This window comes from Ceratotherium simum, chromosome 21 (genome assembly GCF_057802395.1).
Source record: "Ceratotherium simum simum isolate JZ-2026a chromosome 21, ASM5780239v1, whole genome shotgun sequence".
Lineage (NCBI taxonomy): Eukaryota > Metazoa > Chordata > Mammalia > Perissodactyla > Rhinocerotidae > Ceratotherium > Ceratotherium simum.
In genome coordinates, this window is record NC_141920.1 from 21,329,088 (window position 1) to 21,347,636 (window position 18,549).

Sequence of the window (18,549 nt, forward strand, 5' to 3'; positions counted from 1 at the left end):
AAAACAAATAAAAAAACAGCAAAATACAAATAACTAGAAAAACTATTTGCAAGAAATACTACAAAGATTAACGTCTGTCTTTAATAGTTAAAGGACTCTTAAAAATCACTAATAGGGCCGGCCCCGTGGCTTAGTGGTTGAGTGAGTGCGCTCCGCTGCTGGCGGCCTGGGTTCCGGTCCCGGGCGCGCACCGACGCACTGCTTCTCCGGCCGTGCTGGGGCCAAGTCCCACATACAGCGGCTGGAAGGACGTGCAGCTATGACATAACAACTATCTACTAGGGCTTTGGGGGAAAAAAATAAAAAAAAAAATTGTATAAAAAATCACTAATAAACACTAATTCTAACAGATAAATGACTTAATTCAGAAGAAATATAAAGTGGACAAATTTTTTTTTAAAACTATCTTATGAGAAATCAAAATAATAAGGTACAGATAATATTTTTCCTCCCTTCCTTTCTCCCTTCCCACTACCAATCAAATTAGCAAAACCCTAAAAGAAAATAACATGGCGTGATGAGGGCACAATGTGTTGGGCATTCATGCACTGATGGAGTTTAGACCTGTAAAGCAATGTGGTCGTGCATCAAGGACCTACAAAATGACTATGGCCCTTTGACCCAATAATTCCACTCCTGGCACCTGCCTTAGGAAATAATCAGGAACACATTCAGCCCCAAGGACCTTCCCTGCAGCTCTACCGAAGCCCTCCTGGCTGCCCTACCTGTGATTCTCATTCATGTAGGTCTGCACACACACTCGCTGTCCTGGATCTCCCCACCCCTCCTGACCTGGTGAAATCCTACTTGGGTTTCAGGTCTCACCTCAGACATGACTAACTGGGCCGGGGGCCCTTCCTTTGTCTCTCAGAGCACTGGGCACGTGCCCTGTGATTACCTGCTTACTTGTTTCTCTCCCCCCGCAGACAAGAACAGGAATGGTGTCTGTCTTGTCTGGCTGTATTCCCCCCTACCCTGCACAGGGCCTGGCGCAAAGGGGTCACAAAAGAGCTAAGTGAAAAAACAGAAAGGTGACGTGCTCTGTAACAATGTCCTGACATTCCCCTGAGCACTCCAGCCTCCTATAGCCCCAGACAGAAGGCAGGACTCACCGACATGAAGTGGAACCTGAGGACGTTGTCAATTCCTAGCGCTTTCAGCTGTAGGATGACAGGTGCCAAATTGCTACGCTGCATCTCAGGAACGGTGGACTGAGGGAGCTTGTCAAAGGCTTCCTCTGAGGATAGGAAATCAAAACTGTTTGGGACCAAAGGTCACAATCAAATGCAATCATTATGCCATGGGGACAGTTTTCCTTCTCTAACAAGAGGCTCTAGCATTCTAGGATAGGATGCATATGATATTATGATATAAAGTTGTTTCTTATTTAGGAAAGACCATCCCACTTAAAAAATACTTTAGCAATTTATATCTTATAAACAATATATCTTTATAAAAGTCTGCCCCTTTATTTTAGAATGCTTTTTTTAATGTGATTTTTGTCAGCAAAACATTAAATCAAAGTAACAAGTATTTGCTGAGTCACTACTGGTGCCCAGTTACCATTACCTCTGCCTGGGATAGAGTAAGTCGAGAAGGCAAGAACTATACATATAAGCAAAGAACAACTTCAAAAAAAATCACCAAAATAGTAACCAGAATATAACAAATGACCAAATCTTATAAAGAGCAAAAATGGTCCAAATCTAACTTTTAAAATCAACGAGCCAGGCACACACGTCACACTCAGATAGATTAATGAATGCTAACATGCCCCATCAGGAACAAAGGTGACCTCCAGCAGGAAAAAGCACCACAAGGCACAGAGGTGCCAGAGAGGGGGTAGGGAGGGAAAGAGACTTTGGGAGGCCTTTTTATAAAAGCTGGACAAAAAGGAAAGGGTGGGGAAAAAAGAGGGAGGAAGAGATTAAATCATTTTTGTGTATATTCAGAAAGCTTACGGATTATATAGAAAATGCTCTACCCACAAAATCCTCCCACATCAGTCAACATTTTAACTGTGCACACCCTCCTCAACGTAAGGGTGACCCAACTTCCATTTAGATCATAAAGCTTTAGTCAACTAGACAAAAGCCAACCAAAAAAGATGTCATGAAGAAACAGCACTATCTATGAAGAACTTCAAAACAGTCTTCTTTGAGAAAACAGAGAATCAATATTCTGTGGACTGATTGAGACAAATTGCCAAAGGCATGGGTCTAATTGGAAGGTTCTGGATAATAGGCAACATTAGGAAGTTCCAAATGGGATACTCCCTTTGAGTTTCAAGAGGGTTTTGGGTATAGCTTTTTGGTAGTATAACATTTTCCAAACACACTGCTGACCAAGAAAAGCAAAGTTATCACATAAGACAACAACCATGCTTCTTGAGAAGACGCTCACAGGAAGTAGGTGCTTCCTAAGAGTTCAATGACACTCAATTAAACTCCACTGAGGACTTGAGTGTATGAGGCATTGGGCCAGGAGCTGCAGGAGCCATAGGCCAATGGCTTTGAGAAGCTTCGGTGATATGAAGGGCCTGGGACCAAGACCAGAAACAGTGACCTCCAAGGCCAGGTCCCAATAAGTGGTCCTCCCAAAGGGAAGTGGAAGCTCAGGGAAGTAGGAAGCACAGCTGTTGGAAGAAGGCATCTGAGGGAGCTTCATGAAGGAGTTGCCATCTGAGAGAGGATTTGGAGGATAAGGAGGATCTGTTGGGCAGAGGAAACAGCCCAAGGAAAAGTATCAAAGGAATAAGAAGTGGCTGTGGGAAAACAGAAAGTATGTCCAAGAAGAATGTAGTTCAGCTGAGATGCAGTGTAGGGTAGGTGTAGGTGGACAGCAGGACAAGATAAGGTGGGAAAAAGTTCTGGAAGGTTCTGAGAAACTGTTAAGGGTCTGAGCAGGTAGCACCCTGTGCAGAGCTGCACTCTCTGAAAGCTCATTCAAAAGTAAGTTAGCCTAGAAAGCCTAGAGGCTGAATGCTAATGCCTCTAATGCTAATGCTAATGTCAGGTGGACCCTCCCCAACCCCACCTCTACTAAAACTGTTCATGCTAAGGAAGCCAGTGACCTTTTAACCAAATCTACCTGCCTATCTTTAGTCTGCATTCTACTACATGATTTCTTTGGAGCATGAGCTGATGCTGGCTATTTCCTTTTTAAAAATAACGAGTTCCTCAAAAAGTTAAATATAGAATTACCATATGACCCTGCAATTCCATTCTGAGGTGTATACCCAAAAGATTAAAAACAGGTACTCAGGGCCGGCCCCGTGGCTTAGCGGTTAAGTGCGCACGCGCCGCTGCTGGCGGCCCAGGTTCGGATCCCGGGCACGCACCGACGCACCGCTTCTCTGGCCATGCTGAGGCCATGTCCCACATACAGCAACTAGAAGGATGTGCAGCTATGACATACAACTATCTACTGGGGCTTTGGGGGGAAAAAAATAAATAAATAAAATCTTTAAAAAAAAAAAATAAATAAACAGGTACTCAAACAAGTACACGTAAACGCACGTTCATAGCAGCAACTATTCACAATAGCCAAGAGGTGGAAACAACCATCAACTGACGAATGGATAAACAAATTGTGGCATATCCATACAATGGAATATTATTCAGCCATAAAAAAGAAGGAAGTAGTGATATAACATAGATGAACCTGGAAAACACTTAGCATTCATCATGCTAAATGAAAGAAGCCAGACACAAAAGGTCATATATTATATGATCCCACTTATATGAAATACCCACAACAGATAAATCTTTAGAGACAGAACAAAGACTGGTGGTTGCCAGGGGCTAGGGGCAGGGAGGAATGGGGAGAAACTGCTTAATGGCTAAGAGGTTTTACTTTGGAGTGATGGAAATGTTTTGAAACTAGACAGAGGTAGTGGTTGCACATTATGAACATAATAAATGTCACTGAACTATTCAACTTAAAATGGCTAATTTTATACTATGTGAATTTCACCTCAATAAATTTTTTTAAGTATCTTGAAACTTTCTCCTCCCCTGAATTTCAGGAGGCCTTTTAGCCCCGGTTCTCCTCTTTCCACTCCAATCATTCCTTCTTAGTCCCTTCAGTGGTGGGTACTCCACTTCCCTTACCTCTCTGGCCTCAGTGCTGCCTCTTCCTTCCCTCCCAGGAATACTCCTGACCCCTTCCTCCCCTCCAAGTACTTGTACCTTCCATTCTCTCTGCCTGGTGCGCTGAAATCCGATGTTCACTGCTATCCCTTCACCTGGATAACTACTGGGCTGCTGGTAAGATCAGGCTCAAATATTCGATTGTGAAGCCCTCTCCAACAGGGTAACTTTCTGCTCTCCGTTTCCAAGGCTAATTCTGTTATGATGACCCTATCATACCATATATGCTAATCTGTTTGTGGGTCTGCCTCCATCACCAGGCTGTCAGGCATGTGGCCACAGACCATGTCTCACCCAGCCCTAGACCTCCAAACCCTGGCACTATGCCTGGCATACAGCAGGCGCTCTGTAAACATTTGCTGAAAGAAAGAACAACGTCAAGGACTAAACAAGGGCAATGGTAACCAGAAAGGAAAGAAGAGATAATTAATCAAGACCCCTAGATCTGGTCAGTAGCTGTTGATGGATACTGGACAGAGGAGGGAATTCAAAGTGATTTGAAAATTAAGTTTGGACAATTGAGAGAAATCTTGGTACCATCCCCCACAAAAGAGAGGTGCAGAGGGCCGGCCCCGTGGCTTAGCGGTTAGGCGAACGTGCTCCGCTGCTGGCAGCCCTGGTTCAGACCCCGGGCGCGAACCGACGCACCGCTTCTCCGGCCATGCTGAGGCCGCGTCCCACATACAGCAACTAGAAGGATGTGCAGCTATGATGTACAACTATCTACTGGGGCTTTGGGGGAAGAAAATAAATAAATAAAATTAAAAAAAAAAAAAAAGGTGCAGAGAGAAAAAGCAGCTCTGGGGACATCACTGTAGGTAAGGCTGTCTTCAAGCTGGAGAGAAAGCTCCTCAAGGGCTAGGACAATCTTTATGGTAATTTTATTTTGCTCTCTCAGAATCTAGCATGGTGCATGGCACAGAGCAGGTGGTGACGCACTATTTGCTTTCTATCAATGAGTCTCAGGATAGATCTTACCATTTTAGCTCTGCAAAGACGCTCTGAACCAGAGGTAAAGATGGAAGCCAGTGTGAGGCCCCACAGGATTAAGGGATCCCAGAACAAGATGACGGCACATTAAGCTAAGGGAAAGGTAAGAAAGCCAGGACCTGAGGCGCCTGGCCCAAGCTGCAGGGTCACATGGCCACAGAAAGGCCGAAGCCCAGATATTAGGTTAGAACGGGGATGGCAAATAATTGGTGACTGAAGGGCCAGCTCTGGCCAGCAGGAGCAGTAGCAAAGAAGTGCTATGTTTAGAGTGAGGAGGCTGTGGGGGCCAGGTGACAGAGGGCCTTGTGAGGGAGGTCTGGATTTTATGTGAAGTTCTGCCCATTAAGGGTAAATATTTGTAATATTCTCCAATGCCCAAGCTGACTATGAGAAAGTCAAAAACTCTTAAGGAAAGCCACACTAACCTGTATAAAGGCGATAACATTTTCCGGAGCGGCTGCGGCCTCCACGTCCTGCTCGCTGGTTGGCTGATGCCTGGGACACTGGGACCACCACCAGGCACTCAATCGCTGTCCTGGGATTGTAGGCACGGAGTTTGACAAAGCCACAGTCGATCACATACACAATCCCGCTGATGGTGATGGAGGTTTCTGCCACATTGGTGGCCACTATCACCTAAGCTCCCCACAGAAGGAAAATTAAAAATAAAAGTTATTTTATTTTTAAGTCTTCACTTTTAATAAACTATTCAAAATATTAAAAGATGTAAAGGTACCTCCGACACTGTAGAGTCTGTAAGAGGCAGTTGGGCATACTGCAAAGAGCATGAGTTTTAGGGGCAGGGTGCCCTGGGTTTGAATTCTCCCTGAGTCTGTGACCTTGGACAAGTTACTTAACCTCTTGACCATGCTTCCTCATCTACATAATAATATTTACGCCCTCCCAGGGCTGTGGAGGGGATTAAATACGAAATATACATAAAGTGAGATACTGGTACTTGGCCCATAGTAAATTTTCAACCAATGTTAGTTTTTGCCTTTCACACAACTAAAGTAAATCACCACCTTGTACACGTAATTCATTTATTCCCTCACATTCTAACTATTCTCTGAGGATCTGTGCATTGCCTGGTACTATTCAAGGTGCTAGGGACGCAAGATGAACAAGAAAGACAAGGCCCCAGCTCTCCCAGAGTCTACATTCTAGTGTGAGTGTTTGTGGGGAGAAGCAGTGAACACAAACGCGTAGATAATTTCAGAGTGACAAATACTATGAGGAAAATGCAACAGAGTAATAATAAAATGTTATGTAGTATTATATTACAATATTACAATGGAGTGTGCTATTTTAGATTGGATGGCCAGGGAAAGCCTCTATAAAAGATGATTTTGAGCTGAGACCTGAGTAACAAGAAGCAGCCAACTCTATAGAGATCCAGGCAGAAGAAAGAGAGGAGAAACAGCCAGCATGGCCAGAGCCCAGAGTAAGTACAAGACGAGGTCGGAGAGAGGTAGGGACCACATCATGTACAGTCTCCGCCACTGTGATGTGTTTGCATTTTATTCCAAATGCACTGGGCACCACCCCTGGAGGCTTTGAAGCAGTGGGGGACATTATAGATAGCTCTTAGAACTTTTTTCAGGCACTTTTACATCTATCATTTCATAAAAATCTTCCTACCATTTTTATATAGTAGACACTTGAGATTTATGCTATAAAAGTATCTATCTAAAAGTTATTATTATTTATGTCTTATAGCTGAGAAAACTGGGCCTCAAGGTTGAGTAACTCATTCCAGGGCACAGAGTAACTCAGGCACGGAATCCAGGCCTCCTGACTGGTTGGCCATAGGCCACATGTGACTGGGCAGACTCGAGTTGCTCCATCCCAATGACCAGGAGGCTGACCACTCTTCCAAGTGGTCTGAATTGGGAGTGGATCCTCAGACCAGCCCTCACCTACTGTATTCTCTGCCACCTGCTGATAAATAGCTACCAGAGGCTGACTTCAGGCAGTTCTCTGCCTTCCTCATCTAACAGAAGGGATAGCAAAGTAAAGCCCAGGGGACAATGAGCAGGAAGCAGAACAGCTGCCTGCTGGCTCCTTCAAATCAACACTCCCACCACACCCTTCCCCACGCCAATTTCAAGGCTAAAAATTTTTAAGTCACATCCTGAATTAACTGACTTAAACTTGGCTCTATAGGCAAACTGATGCTTAAAACAAATGGTTTCGAGCTGGCTCCGTGGCTTAGCGGTTAAGTGCGCGCTCTCTGCTGCTGGCGGCCGGGGTTCGGATCCCAGGTGTGCACCAACGCACCGCTTCTCCGGCCATGCTGAGGCCGTGTCCCACATACAGCAACTAGAAGGATGTGCAGCTATGACATACAACTATCTACTGGGGCTTTGGGGAAAAAGAAAAAAAAAAAAAAACACCTTTAAAAAAAAAAAACACAAAAACAAAAACAAATGGTTTAGAAACCATTAGTAGTAACTTATCTATTGCTCCTGACTGATCGCAATCCAAGACAGTCTGTTAAGCAAAGGGAGTAGACTGTCATGGGGAAATATCAGACAGGTAGAAAAGAGGCAAGGAGAGGTCACCTGCTCTGATAATACTGTCACAAGGACCCTTCTGTGGAGCAGGTTTAGAAATTTTTACAATGCATTATTTATTGTGTGCTTTTAGATCTACTGCACCGAAACATGGACCTAAAATTCTTAAGGAAACCTTCCTGTTTCGCAAGTTTCACTTCATTTAAAAAAGAAAATCTTTCCTGTGCACAGGAAAGGGGCACCAACGTGATTACAGATGGCTGCAAACACCCCTGGTCATCGGGTGAGTCTTACCTTTCTGACGCTGCGTGACACCCTTTCAAACACTTTCATTTGCTCAAAGGAAGGCAGTCCTGCATACATGGGGAGAACCCGGAGGTGTCTCTTCATCCCAGTTCGACCCAGTGCTCGAGCCTGCTCGATCAGCATAGACACAACAGTTTCTACCTCTTCCTAAAAACATCGAACCAGGAACCAAAGAAACTGAGGTCAATTTGAAGAACGTCATTTTATCATACTGAAAGAAAACGAGACTTGGGATCAGGATTTTAATGTTGATCAGATTCATGAATTTCAGTGCGGTCACATTCCACTCTGGGGAAGTATTTAATCAAATGCTACCGAACAACGGCGCCTGTGGGGTGAAAATCTGCAACTGTCAGATTAATTGATATTGATACTATCTGCAGTGAATAGAAGAGTTCCCAATAAACAGAAACAGTTTACTCCGCTTTACGTCCTCTGGCAAACAAAGCACAGCATACATTTGGACAAGCTGCGGCATATAAAATCGCTACAAGCTTTCCTCAGAAGACATTCCTGAGCTGTGGAAAACGTTCGACATGGAAAAGATGACAGCGAGAGGGCAGTTCGGAAGAGTGAGCGCTCCACCTTGAGGGAGCACTCAGGCTCGTTCCGCTGTTTCTCCAGGGACGTGCCCAGTTGCCACCTGCGGGAGGGGCTGTAAAGGTGTCACTGGAAAGAGGCATGCCGCAGCAACATGCATGTAGGGAAACATACCTAATGCAACATTCAGTTTTGGTATACACAACGGCCCATTGACTGAACTACCAAATGTACTCTGGAATTAGCTAATAAATTTAAAATACATTTAACCCTCTGCAGACAGAACAGCCTGGAGCTAATGACTCTGACAATCTAGTCAGTAGAAGAATGACTTCAAGCCAAACAATTTTTTATGCAATTAAGCAACTACAAAATACAATAAAACATGAAATAAATGGCTAAGTAAAGTAACACGCCTCTGTATTAATCTTGGTGCTGCCTTAACACGTCTGTGCATCACAGAGAAAAGGCCCAGTGGAATTACCTGGCCAGTAAGAAATGCTAATATGTCTCCATCTCCCTCTGTCTGGTGAATTTTCATCACAGTTTCTACAGTTGATTTGATATAATCTGGAACAGGGCTGAAAAGACGTATGAGATCAATCAGTCACTAGAACATGCTCATTAATTATAGATCAATTACCCTAATCATGTGGCAGCAAAGCCTCACAAAAGTCAGTTTAGGCCTGCCTGGCAGGTAATCAGTATATGAATTAATAAAATAAATATTCACTTTTTTTAATGCAGCATTCAAAAATAATCTATAATTACATGTATACTATGATTTTTAGCTTAATATGCACACAAATAAAAACAATAAACCCATGCAAATAGATGTGCTATCTTTAGCATGCAAAGATGCCTGGTCAGAGAAAGTCGGGGGCTGTGGCACCAGTGCTGAACCCCACACTCTTTCCATTTCCCCTCCTGACCACTGCAGCATGTCTGAGTTGGGTAGACAGAGCTGATCGGCATGCTGTCCAGCTAGAATGCCCACAACTCTCTGGATTTATCAACCACTGTACCACGCTCCTGGTCTTTGTCCAGTAACTAGTAAGAATTAGGATGGTCCCTTCCTGTCCAAGGGGGCTCCTCCGAAAAATGTCAACCAGGCCTTCTTGTGAAGATGTAGAGAGCTGACAATCAAATCATTCAAATCACCAATACTGCCCCTGCTGACCAGCAGTCTTATAAACCCCAGTTCTGAAAACTACCAAGCCCTCCTCCATGCAACCTTGTTACTCTGCTCTTTTTAACTGAGCTACTGACCACAGATTCACAGAAACTTGCACATCAGTGTCAAGAGTTTAAACTGAATTCAGCAGTGATACCGAGCAGGGTTCTGGAACATCCTCTCAACGACAGGAGACATGAAATATGCTCCTCCTCACCAGCCTGGCACATCGCCCTTGGAGCTGTGAGCAGAGGCAGTTGCTTCTCATTTCACAATACAGGCCTAGTTTTCTAATCACCATCATTAACAACGCAAGTATCATCAAACCTTTGTAGATAAAAGATATCCACTGGGAACGTTCGCCCTTCCACTGTAAGGATCACACATGTATCCCTGGTGGGGTCACTGGTTTCATTTTGATTAAAAAAATCCCGAAATTTCTAAAAAAAAAAAAAAATTACTTAATTTTTCATTCCTCTAAAAAAAAGTTTCATAGTAACTCATAGAAAGAAAGAAAATAATATAAAACTGGCAGAGCAGGGGGTGGGTAGCAGGGATTGGATATATATATATATAATACAGACTATGGTTTGCAAAATAATTACTAAAAATCATATTTTTATTACTGTAATTGTGAGGAATCACATTTCAATGGCAGACTCTTTACTAAGGTTTGATAAAAATAATAAAGGTTAGATTTCAAAACTGTATTCACTAACGCATCAGAGTCAACATATAGCTGTGGTATTATTTTTCTCCTACCCCTTGTATTTTAATTTAACCGAATATTAGGTCAAACGGCGTGATTCAAGTTACATACAGGTTAAATCAGGTTGATGTGCAGTTCTAATCTGGAAAGCACAGATCTGATGACACAGGCTATCAATTTATAAAGGAAACTTGTACTTCGGTAAACAGCAGGTATGTTCCTGGCACCATAATTACAGATACATATTTCCTAAACCTCCCCACTAGATTTTAGGCCACTTGATGGCAGGGACAGTGTCTTCTCCATCTTTACATGCCCTACAGGAGTTAACACAACGCTTTGTGTGGGGTAGGTCATCAAGTGCATACATCTCTGACACTCTCACAGTACCCTGTTGAAAGAAGTGGCTCTGGGCAGTTCCTCCAGAATAGGCAGCCACATCCTCCTCAATGGCAGTCGACCACCAGACTGGCAATCTATAGGGAGGCCCCACACGAGAGCTCTGGCCAACGCTGGGGCAGGGAACCATCACCAAAGACCCCCTCTTGGGGAATGTGACCCAAGATACACAGAGAAGCTGAGCCTGAGAAGAGCAGAGTGACCAAAATGGCAGGGAAGTGAGTGCTAGATGGGACATTGTTGTGCCAGCAGCTGAGGGGACACCAACCCCCATTTGGCAGAGCGTGTCGTTATCCAATTCTCAACCATCTTCTCATGCACCCACTATATTCCAGCTCCCCGAGGCCTGGCTGGCATTAGCTTCTATTCTCCTGGGAGGCCTGGCTATGTGATCACAAATCCTGTTGTCTTTATCTTTACTAAACACGCCCAGGCCTGCTCTTGGAAACCGAGAGCCCAGGGGTGCACTGAGGAATGGCATCGAATACAAAATGAATGGGCATGGAGGAGTACTTCTAAAAGAGTCCATTGGATTTAACTACAAAATACTGGGAGCTAATATACTAACCTCAAAGTTGTGTTTGAGAAGCGTAAGCACAGACTTAAAAGTGCCTCATGTCAACGAAAGAACTATGTTGAACTATCTGGCTGCAAAGCTATGAAGAACTATATGGCACCATTCTTCACTTTCTTTTTGGGTAAATTCCCTTCAAGTGACTTCAGCCTTCTTGCGTCCTATGATGTGCATGGCACAGACACTCTAGAAGTGATGCACGAATGAGTGAGAAGAGACACCCCCCCAAACCCCAAAAAAAGTGAATAATCCAGGGGGGACAGGCATGCAGAGAACCAATCATAACACAAAGCAAGGCAGAATGACCAAATGACCAGAAAAGAGCTGCAAGCTACAATCAGAGAGAATGAAAGGTCAGTAATGACTGGCTTTTAGGAAAGGCTTCATGGAGGTGGCAGTATTCCTTGGCTAAGCCTTAATGGACGAGGAGGACTATTACTGGCTGGGAAGGAGAAGAGACACCCCTTCCTAGGATGACAGCAGAGTGTAGACTAACACTGACAACAAAGTGCCCCTGACAGAGGACAGGGTCTAGGGCTGGCCAGCCTTGTCTCCAAGATAGCCTTCTCATACTCAAAATGGACAAACTGCTATCTACCCTGAAAGGCTATTGTGTGGTTCAAATAAAGTGTGTGTGACTGCAGTTGGCACAGGTCTGGCATAGAACGGGTACTCAATAAATGATCGCAGTTATCAATCTGAAGCAGCCCAAACTTCATGCTGCACAGGCAGTTTATCTAATGGCCAAGACAAGGGTAGTGAGGATGGGCATGATATTACCAGACCTGTGTTCTGGATGCCTGACTCTGGTGGCCATTTTGGAGGAGGGCAGGAGCGATAAGAGATGGGAGGCAAGCAGACCAATTAAGGAAGCTATTATAGCAGCTCTGAGGAGAGAGAATGAAAGCATGAACTCGGAATGGTGTGAAAGCAAAGCATTCCAGAGGTATGCCTGGTGGGACCTGGCAATCATGAGTGTGAGTGCATGCACGTGCACGCTGGGGAGGATGGAATTACTTCTTACTCCACTAGGGGTAAAAACTTCCAAAAGCAATGGAATTCTTGAGCCTGAATGACTACGATAATGAGAAAGGGGCTGCCACAGAGAAGCCGAGTGTCACAAGTTTGTAGGAGTCATAGATCTATGAGTTTAGATGGTCTGCGATTAGCCAGCTGCTGGCAGCTCAGGTTGGAGCACAGGAGCACAGTGAAGAAGGCCACAAGCATGAAGCATCCACTGAAGCAGGGGCCACGGAGGAGGGCAGCCTGGAGGACGAAGAGCAGCCAGCAAATGAGCCTGAGGGGAAGCCATCAGGGAGGCAGGAGACAGGGAAGACGGCGGGGCTCTAGAAGCTGCGGGTAGATGAGGAAGATTTTAATAAGGGGTTGGTGGACATAGCTGAATGTCACCAAAAAGGCAAGCAGAATGAGGAGGATGGCTACACCTTAGCTGTTCAGGAATATGTGGTGCTGAAGAGCAAAGATATGGAGTTACTCTTTCAAGAAATAAAATTCAGCATTAACTGAGAAGGCATGAGATCTTTATCCTTAAGATCTTTATCTTTGGGGGCCGGCTCCATGGCTTAGCGGTTAAGTGCACACGCTCTGCTACTGGCGGCCCGGGTTCGGATCCCGGGCGTGCACCGACGCACCACTTCTCCGGCCATGCTGAGGCCGCGTCCCACATACAGCAACTAGAAGGATGTGCATCTACGACACACAACTATCTACTGGGGCTTTGGGGCAAAAAAGGAGGAGGATTGGCAATAGATGTTAGCTCAGGGCTGGTCTTCCTCAGCAAAAAGAGGAGGATTGGCATGGATGTTAGCTCAGGGCTGATCTTCCTCAAAAAAAAAAAAAAGAGAGAGATCTTTATCTTTTATCTTTATTTTGAAACATAAAATACACACAGAAAATTACAGGCTAGAAAGCAAATAAATATAGGATCAACAGTGTCTGTATCTTGAGGCAGAAGGAAGGAACAAAAAGAGTGAAATGAGTTCAGTGCATCTGGAAAAGGAAGGTTTGAGTCAGGTTTCAAAGAGGTGGGATCGCACTGACACAGATACATGGTAAGAAACACAAAATGATCTAAAGGAAGGGGACAGTCTATGAGACGGAATGTAAATGACAGGACATCTGCTAGCCTGTCTTCCCAGCTCACTAGAGTTTCCTTCCCTGGTCGCTGCTCCTACCTGACCCACTGGAGTGGGCTCCCAGCAGCCATGTCTACACAACACGCCCAGGAGGCTGACAGCCATTGCCCATGCAGATTGGTCCCGAGGGGGAACCTGACCCCACTGACCCCAAGTTCCTTCTTTAGGAATCTGGAAAGAGAAGTTAGTCTCTCTCCAAGTAGCTGGACCTGTGACAACTGTAGGAGTTGTCAGCAATCATATTTTCTGCCATGTGGATGGAAGCCAACAAAAGAAAAATAACAGCATATGATACAATAGTCAATAAATACTTCATAATTATACCTGGTCATGTTCTGTAATTGCTCACTTAATTAGGCTTACATTAACAAGGCAGCTAAACCAATCGAGGCAACTATTTGATCAGCGCCCGTCATATTCTGCTGGCCTCTACCTCTCAGCCGCAGTCACTGGTGTCTTCACCTGCAGGCGGGGCCACGCCAGCCCCGAGCAGAACTAGAGCAGGTGGTATCTATCTCTTCAGGCAGCAGGGCTTGGAATTAGTCAGATCCAGCAGCTGGCGGGGCAGGGAATAAGTTCCGGCACCCCTGGGCCTCTGGGTCAAATGCTACCTAGGCCACATCCTGCCATACCCACTCCCACATACACACTTCCTCTCTGGCCCGCTTCAGCCCCTCCTTTCCTCTTCCTCACGCTCTTACTCTCATGTGGGAACTCATATGCCACGCCCCACACGCACCCACTCCCACCCACCCCACACCCTCACTCACACAGCACTGACTCCTGCCACAGGTGCCCCTCACAGACACACAGACCTCACCTCCCTCCTCAAAGAGGAGGCACCGGGCAAGGAAGGGATGAAGGAACGAATGGCCCCAGCCCACCAAAGGCCCAGCAGAATGCTGCCGAAGTCCCGGCACGCCTTGCGTATAACATACCCACGGCACGACACACTTCCTACATTCCACTTTCCCACTTAAAAAAATGACTTCCAGAAAGTCCATCCTTATCAAGGACTGTAGACAGAAGGAAAAGAAGTTATTTTATCTGCCACACCAAAAAATAATGAGAGGCAATTGTAAGCAACAAATATCAGTTAACACTGATTCTAAGAAAAGACTTGGACATTATAGTTTTCAAATACAATAAAAACTACTGGAAATAAGAGGGAGGTGACAAAGATAAGAGGTAAAGTAGAGGAAGATGTTCTGTGCAACTTAGGCATGGAGGAGATAACAGGAGGTGAGGCCAGGTATAGGCCTCAAAATAGCATCCCAGCAGGTATTACGGGTTAAGGGGATGAAAATTAATTAAAGGGGACAACAGTGAGCTTTGACCCAAAAGTTACCACAGGCAGACCTAAGACAACACACTCCTACAGCCTGTGAAGAGGTCCAAGAATCCAGCCTGGGTACACACACAGACATCTCTCTTAGCCACGCTGAGCTTATTCTCTCCTTGTTCTGCATCCCTGAAGCCACAGGGAGACCAGGAGCCAGGAGCCAGGCCCTTTTCTTATCTCAGATGGGTTACAGAATTGGCCTCCTGACCAGTATCTCCACATCTACACTTGTCTCCTCTTTTTTTTTTTTTTTTGTGAGGAAGACTAGCCCTGAGCTAACATCTGTCGCCAATCCTTTTTTTTTTTGGCTGAGGAAGACTGGTCCCGGGCTCACACCCGTGCCCATCTTCCTCTACTTTATACGGGACGCTGCCACAGCATGGCTTGACAAGCGGTGCATCGGTGCGCACCCAGGATCCAAACCCCAGGCCGCCACAGCAGAGCACGTGCACTTAACCACTATGACACCAGGCCAGCCCAACTCTTATCTCTTCTACACAGCTCCCAGAGTGATCTTTCTAGAACTCAAATAGAATCAAGTCATTGCCATACCTCACCCCTTCCCAGGGCTCCCTACCAGGTGTAGGGTGGAGTCATTCCTCCTTTGCTTGGCCTGTAAGGCCTTCAGTCATCTGACCCCTACCATCCTCTCCATTTTAATCTCCCATTGCTTCCCATTCAATCAAAATTCATTCAACCCAAAGCACTTACTCTATGGCAGACAGTTTTGGGTGAAGGGAATAAAATAATGAGTGAGACAAAGTCCTGATCTTCATGGAGCTTATATTTTAGTGATTGATGGGAGACACACAACAAACACACACTTGGATACACACATGTTAGGTCGTGATAAGTGCTAAACAGAAAAAATAAGCAGAGTAAGACAATGAAGAGCAGCAGGGGCACTGTTTTAGATGGTAATTAGGAAAGGCCTCTGAGATGACAAGATCTGATCAAGGCTGCAATGAAATAAGGGTAGAGCCACGAGAACCTCTGGGGGAAGAATGGTCTTAGAAAGAAGGACCTCCCATCCAGAGCAGAAGCATGCTTAGGTTTTTCTGAGGAACAGCAAGGTGAGGCTGGAGTGTAAGGAGCACTGGAGAAACTGGAAGGAGATGAGGTCAGAGAGGTGACTGGGGGCAGATCACCCCCCATAGGGCCCTGCAGGCAACGTAAGACTCCCACCTTACACTTAACTCATGGTCCCTTGAACACATGACTTCACACTCCTGGGCTTCTGTGCACACTTAGGATGCCCTTCCCCACCCCTGCCCATCTGGCAAACTTCCACGCATCTTTCAAACCCAGGTGGGATGTCCATCTTCTGTGAAAGCTTCTGGACATCCTCCAGCCAGAGGGAGTTAAGCACCCCCTCTTTGGCTCTCAGCACCTTGAACATTCTGAACCGTAAACATTTATTTATGTGTCTGCTTCCCCAAGAAGTCAAGGAGTGTATCAATCACATGTAGCCAGCAACATGCTTAGCATGTATGTATATATCATATATCAAGTGGTCAAAATTATTTGTTGAGTTGAACTGCTATTTGAACTGAAATATTAGTCATTAAGAGAGAAAAATAATGTAAACTTAGCCATAAAAAATTATAACATGAAATTTATTATCTGTACAGGGAAAACTTCAATTGTACAAAAGAAATCTAAATATAAGTTTATATAAATATAAATGCTGTAGTCATAAATAGATTCAATAAATATAGCCTCATACTGAAAAAAGTAATAAAAAGAAGCTGCCTATGTAGGGAGAAACATAGTATGTAGAGAAACAAGACAAATAGGTAATTATGAACTCAATTAATTACAGGCTAATTTCCACCCACAAGCTGAAAAGGAGTATCCTCTGATCATATGGAATCTAGGACATCAGATGGCCCCAAAAGGAAGGTAGCCCATTCTGCCAAAGATAAGCTCTTGCTAGAGGTAACTTCCCAAGGACACGTCGAACAATTCCAGTGCTTACGGGGGACAGGGGGAGAGGGGGAAATGCTTGTACCTCTGCATCCAGAGTGGCTGAGGCCACAATCAATCGAAGATCCCCTCGTTTTTTCTGAATCTAAAAAAGAAAGCATTAGGAAACAGTGATAACAGTGCAATACTTACAGATGAAACAGTCTGATACCTGAAATTTACTTCAAAATAATTCAGTGTGTGTATTTTTTTGGGTGGAGAGGAGCTTATAGACAAAACATGACTGACCACAAGTTGACAACTGTTCAAGTCATAGGTAAAAAGGTGGTTAATTATACTACTCTTTCTAATTGTGTGATAAAATTTTCCAAGATAAAAAGGTAAAAAAAATTTATAGAACATATAAAGGAGCTTTAAGACCTGAATTTGAACTTGCTAAAAGTAAAACCATTTTTTCCTAACACCTGGGTCTCTGGATAGTCAGAATCTATGTATATATAGTTAAAGTATGAAAAAGTATATTAAAAGCACACAAACAATAAATGATAACACCAAGACAGAAATATGGACAAAGGTTATTAACAGTTAACTATTTCAACAGGCATAGGAGAAATGATCAAATAAATTATAGCAAAAACATATAATAACAATGAGATTATTTTTTCATCTATCACGTTGGCAAGGATTTATTTTTTAAGGTTAATACTCAGTGTTGGCAAAGATTCAGTGAAATAAAGCCCTCTTACCATACTATTCCCAAGAAGGTAACAACTGGGAGGGATAATCCCTCATAAGTATCAAAAGTCAAATCTTCAGCCAAGGAATAAAATAATAATGAAAATAACAATAACAATGACAGCTAACATATACTAAGTTATGTGCTATTCCAAGGTCTCGGCATACGGTTGTGTAGTATACGCACTGCACAAAGATGCCTGGCTATGGAGGGCTAGGAGCATCTAAAATCCAACCTATCCTCCCCTCACCTAGCTGTGAACATTCTCCTAGTGAGAGCATCTTTTTCTAATTTGCAGAAGGGTGGGACTTCATGGTCTCTTTGTGACCCTGTGCCAGGTGCCATCCTAAGAATTTTACATTATCTTATTTTAACCTCACAACAAATTATGATATAGAGCAGCTCTGTCCAAGAGAACTCTCTTAATGAGGGAGAGGTTCTGTCCAATGCAATAGCCACTAGCTACATGTGGCTATAATCTTGAAATAGAGCCAATGTGACTGAGGAGTTGAATTTTTTATTTTATTCTATTTTAACTAATTTAAATCTAACTAGCCACAGGTGGCTAGTGGCCACCATTAAGGGAAAGTGTACTAGCACAGATATAGAGCCTTCTATCACCCCCATTTTAGAAATGAGTAAACTCAGCAGGTCAGAATCTGAACCCAGGCAGTCTGACCCAGAGCCGATGCTTTCAATCATCCTGCTCTATCACCTCTTTCTAGACTTTTGTGACTGGGAATCTGTCCAAAAAAGACCAATCAGAAAATACGAGAAGGGAGGAGAGGATGGAAGTAAGGTTGAAACAAGACTGGCCATGAGTTCTAATTGTTGAAGCCAGATGTTGGGCACAGGGGGGTCATTAAACCACTCTCTTTACTCTAGGGTATGTGTGAAACCTTCTATAATAAAAAGTTAAGAAAAGGAACAGAAATGCAACAGATTTAATTACAAGGGTGCTCACTGCAATATTATTTAAAATACTTCAAATCTGGAAGCCATACAAATGCCTAACAGTGAGAGAAGAGTC

The 18,549-nt window shown here is 44.2% G+C and overlaps 1 protein-coding gene across 8 annotated transcripts in view; it reads right to left on the reverse strand.

Moving 5' to 3' along the window:
* The window catches only part of DHX35 (DEAH-box helicase 35), a 73,324-nt gene that overhangs the window by 29,479 nt on the left and 25,296 nt on the right, over nt 1-18,549 (reverse strand). For all 8 annotated transcript variants that reach the window (XR_015555588.1, XM_087445276.1, XM_087445273.1 and 5 more), the window contains 6 exons: nt 16,869-16,928; nt 10,005-10,117; nt 8,988-9,084; nt 7,952-8,110; nt 5,567-5,777; nt 1,113-1,237 (listed from right to left, as the gene is read on the reverse strand). Coding sequence is in view for 7 of the 8 variants with exons in the window: in XM_087445276.1 (XP_087301402.1) it covers nt 1,113-1,237; nt 5,567-5,777; nt 7,952-8,110; nt 8,988-9,084; nt 10,005-10,117; nt 16,869-16,928 (765 nt within the window). In the remaining variant the exon portion in view is untranslated. The remainder of the gene's footprint in view (nt 1-1,112; nt 1,238-5,566; nt 5,778-7,951; nt 8,111-8,987; nt 9,085-10,004; nt 10,118-16,868; nt 16,929-18,549) is intronic.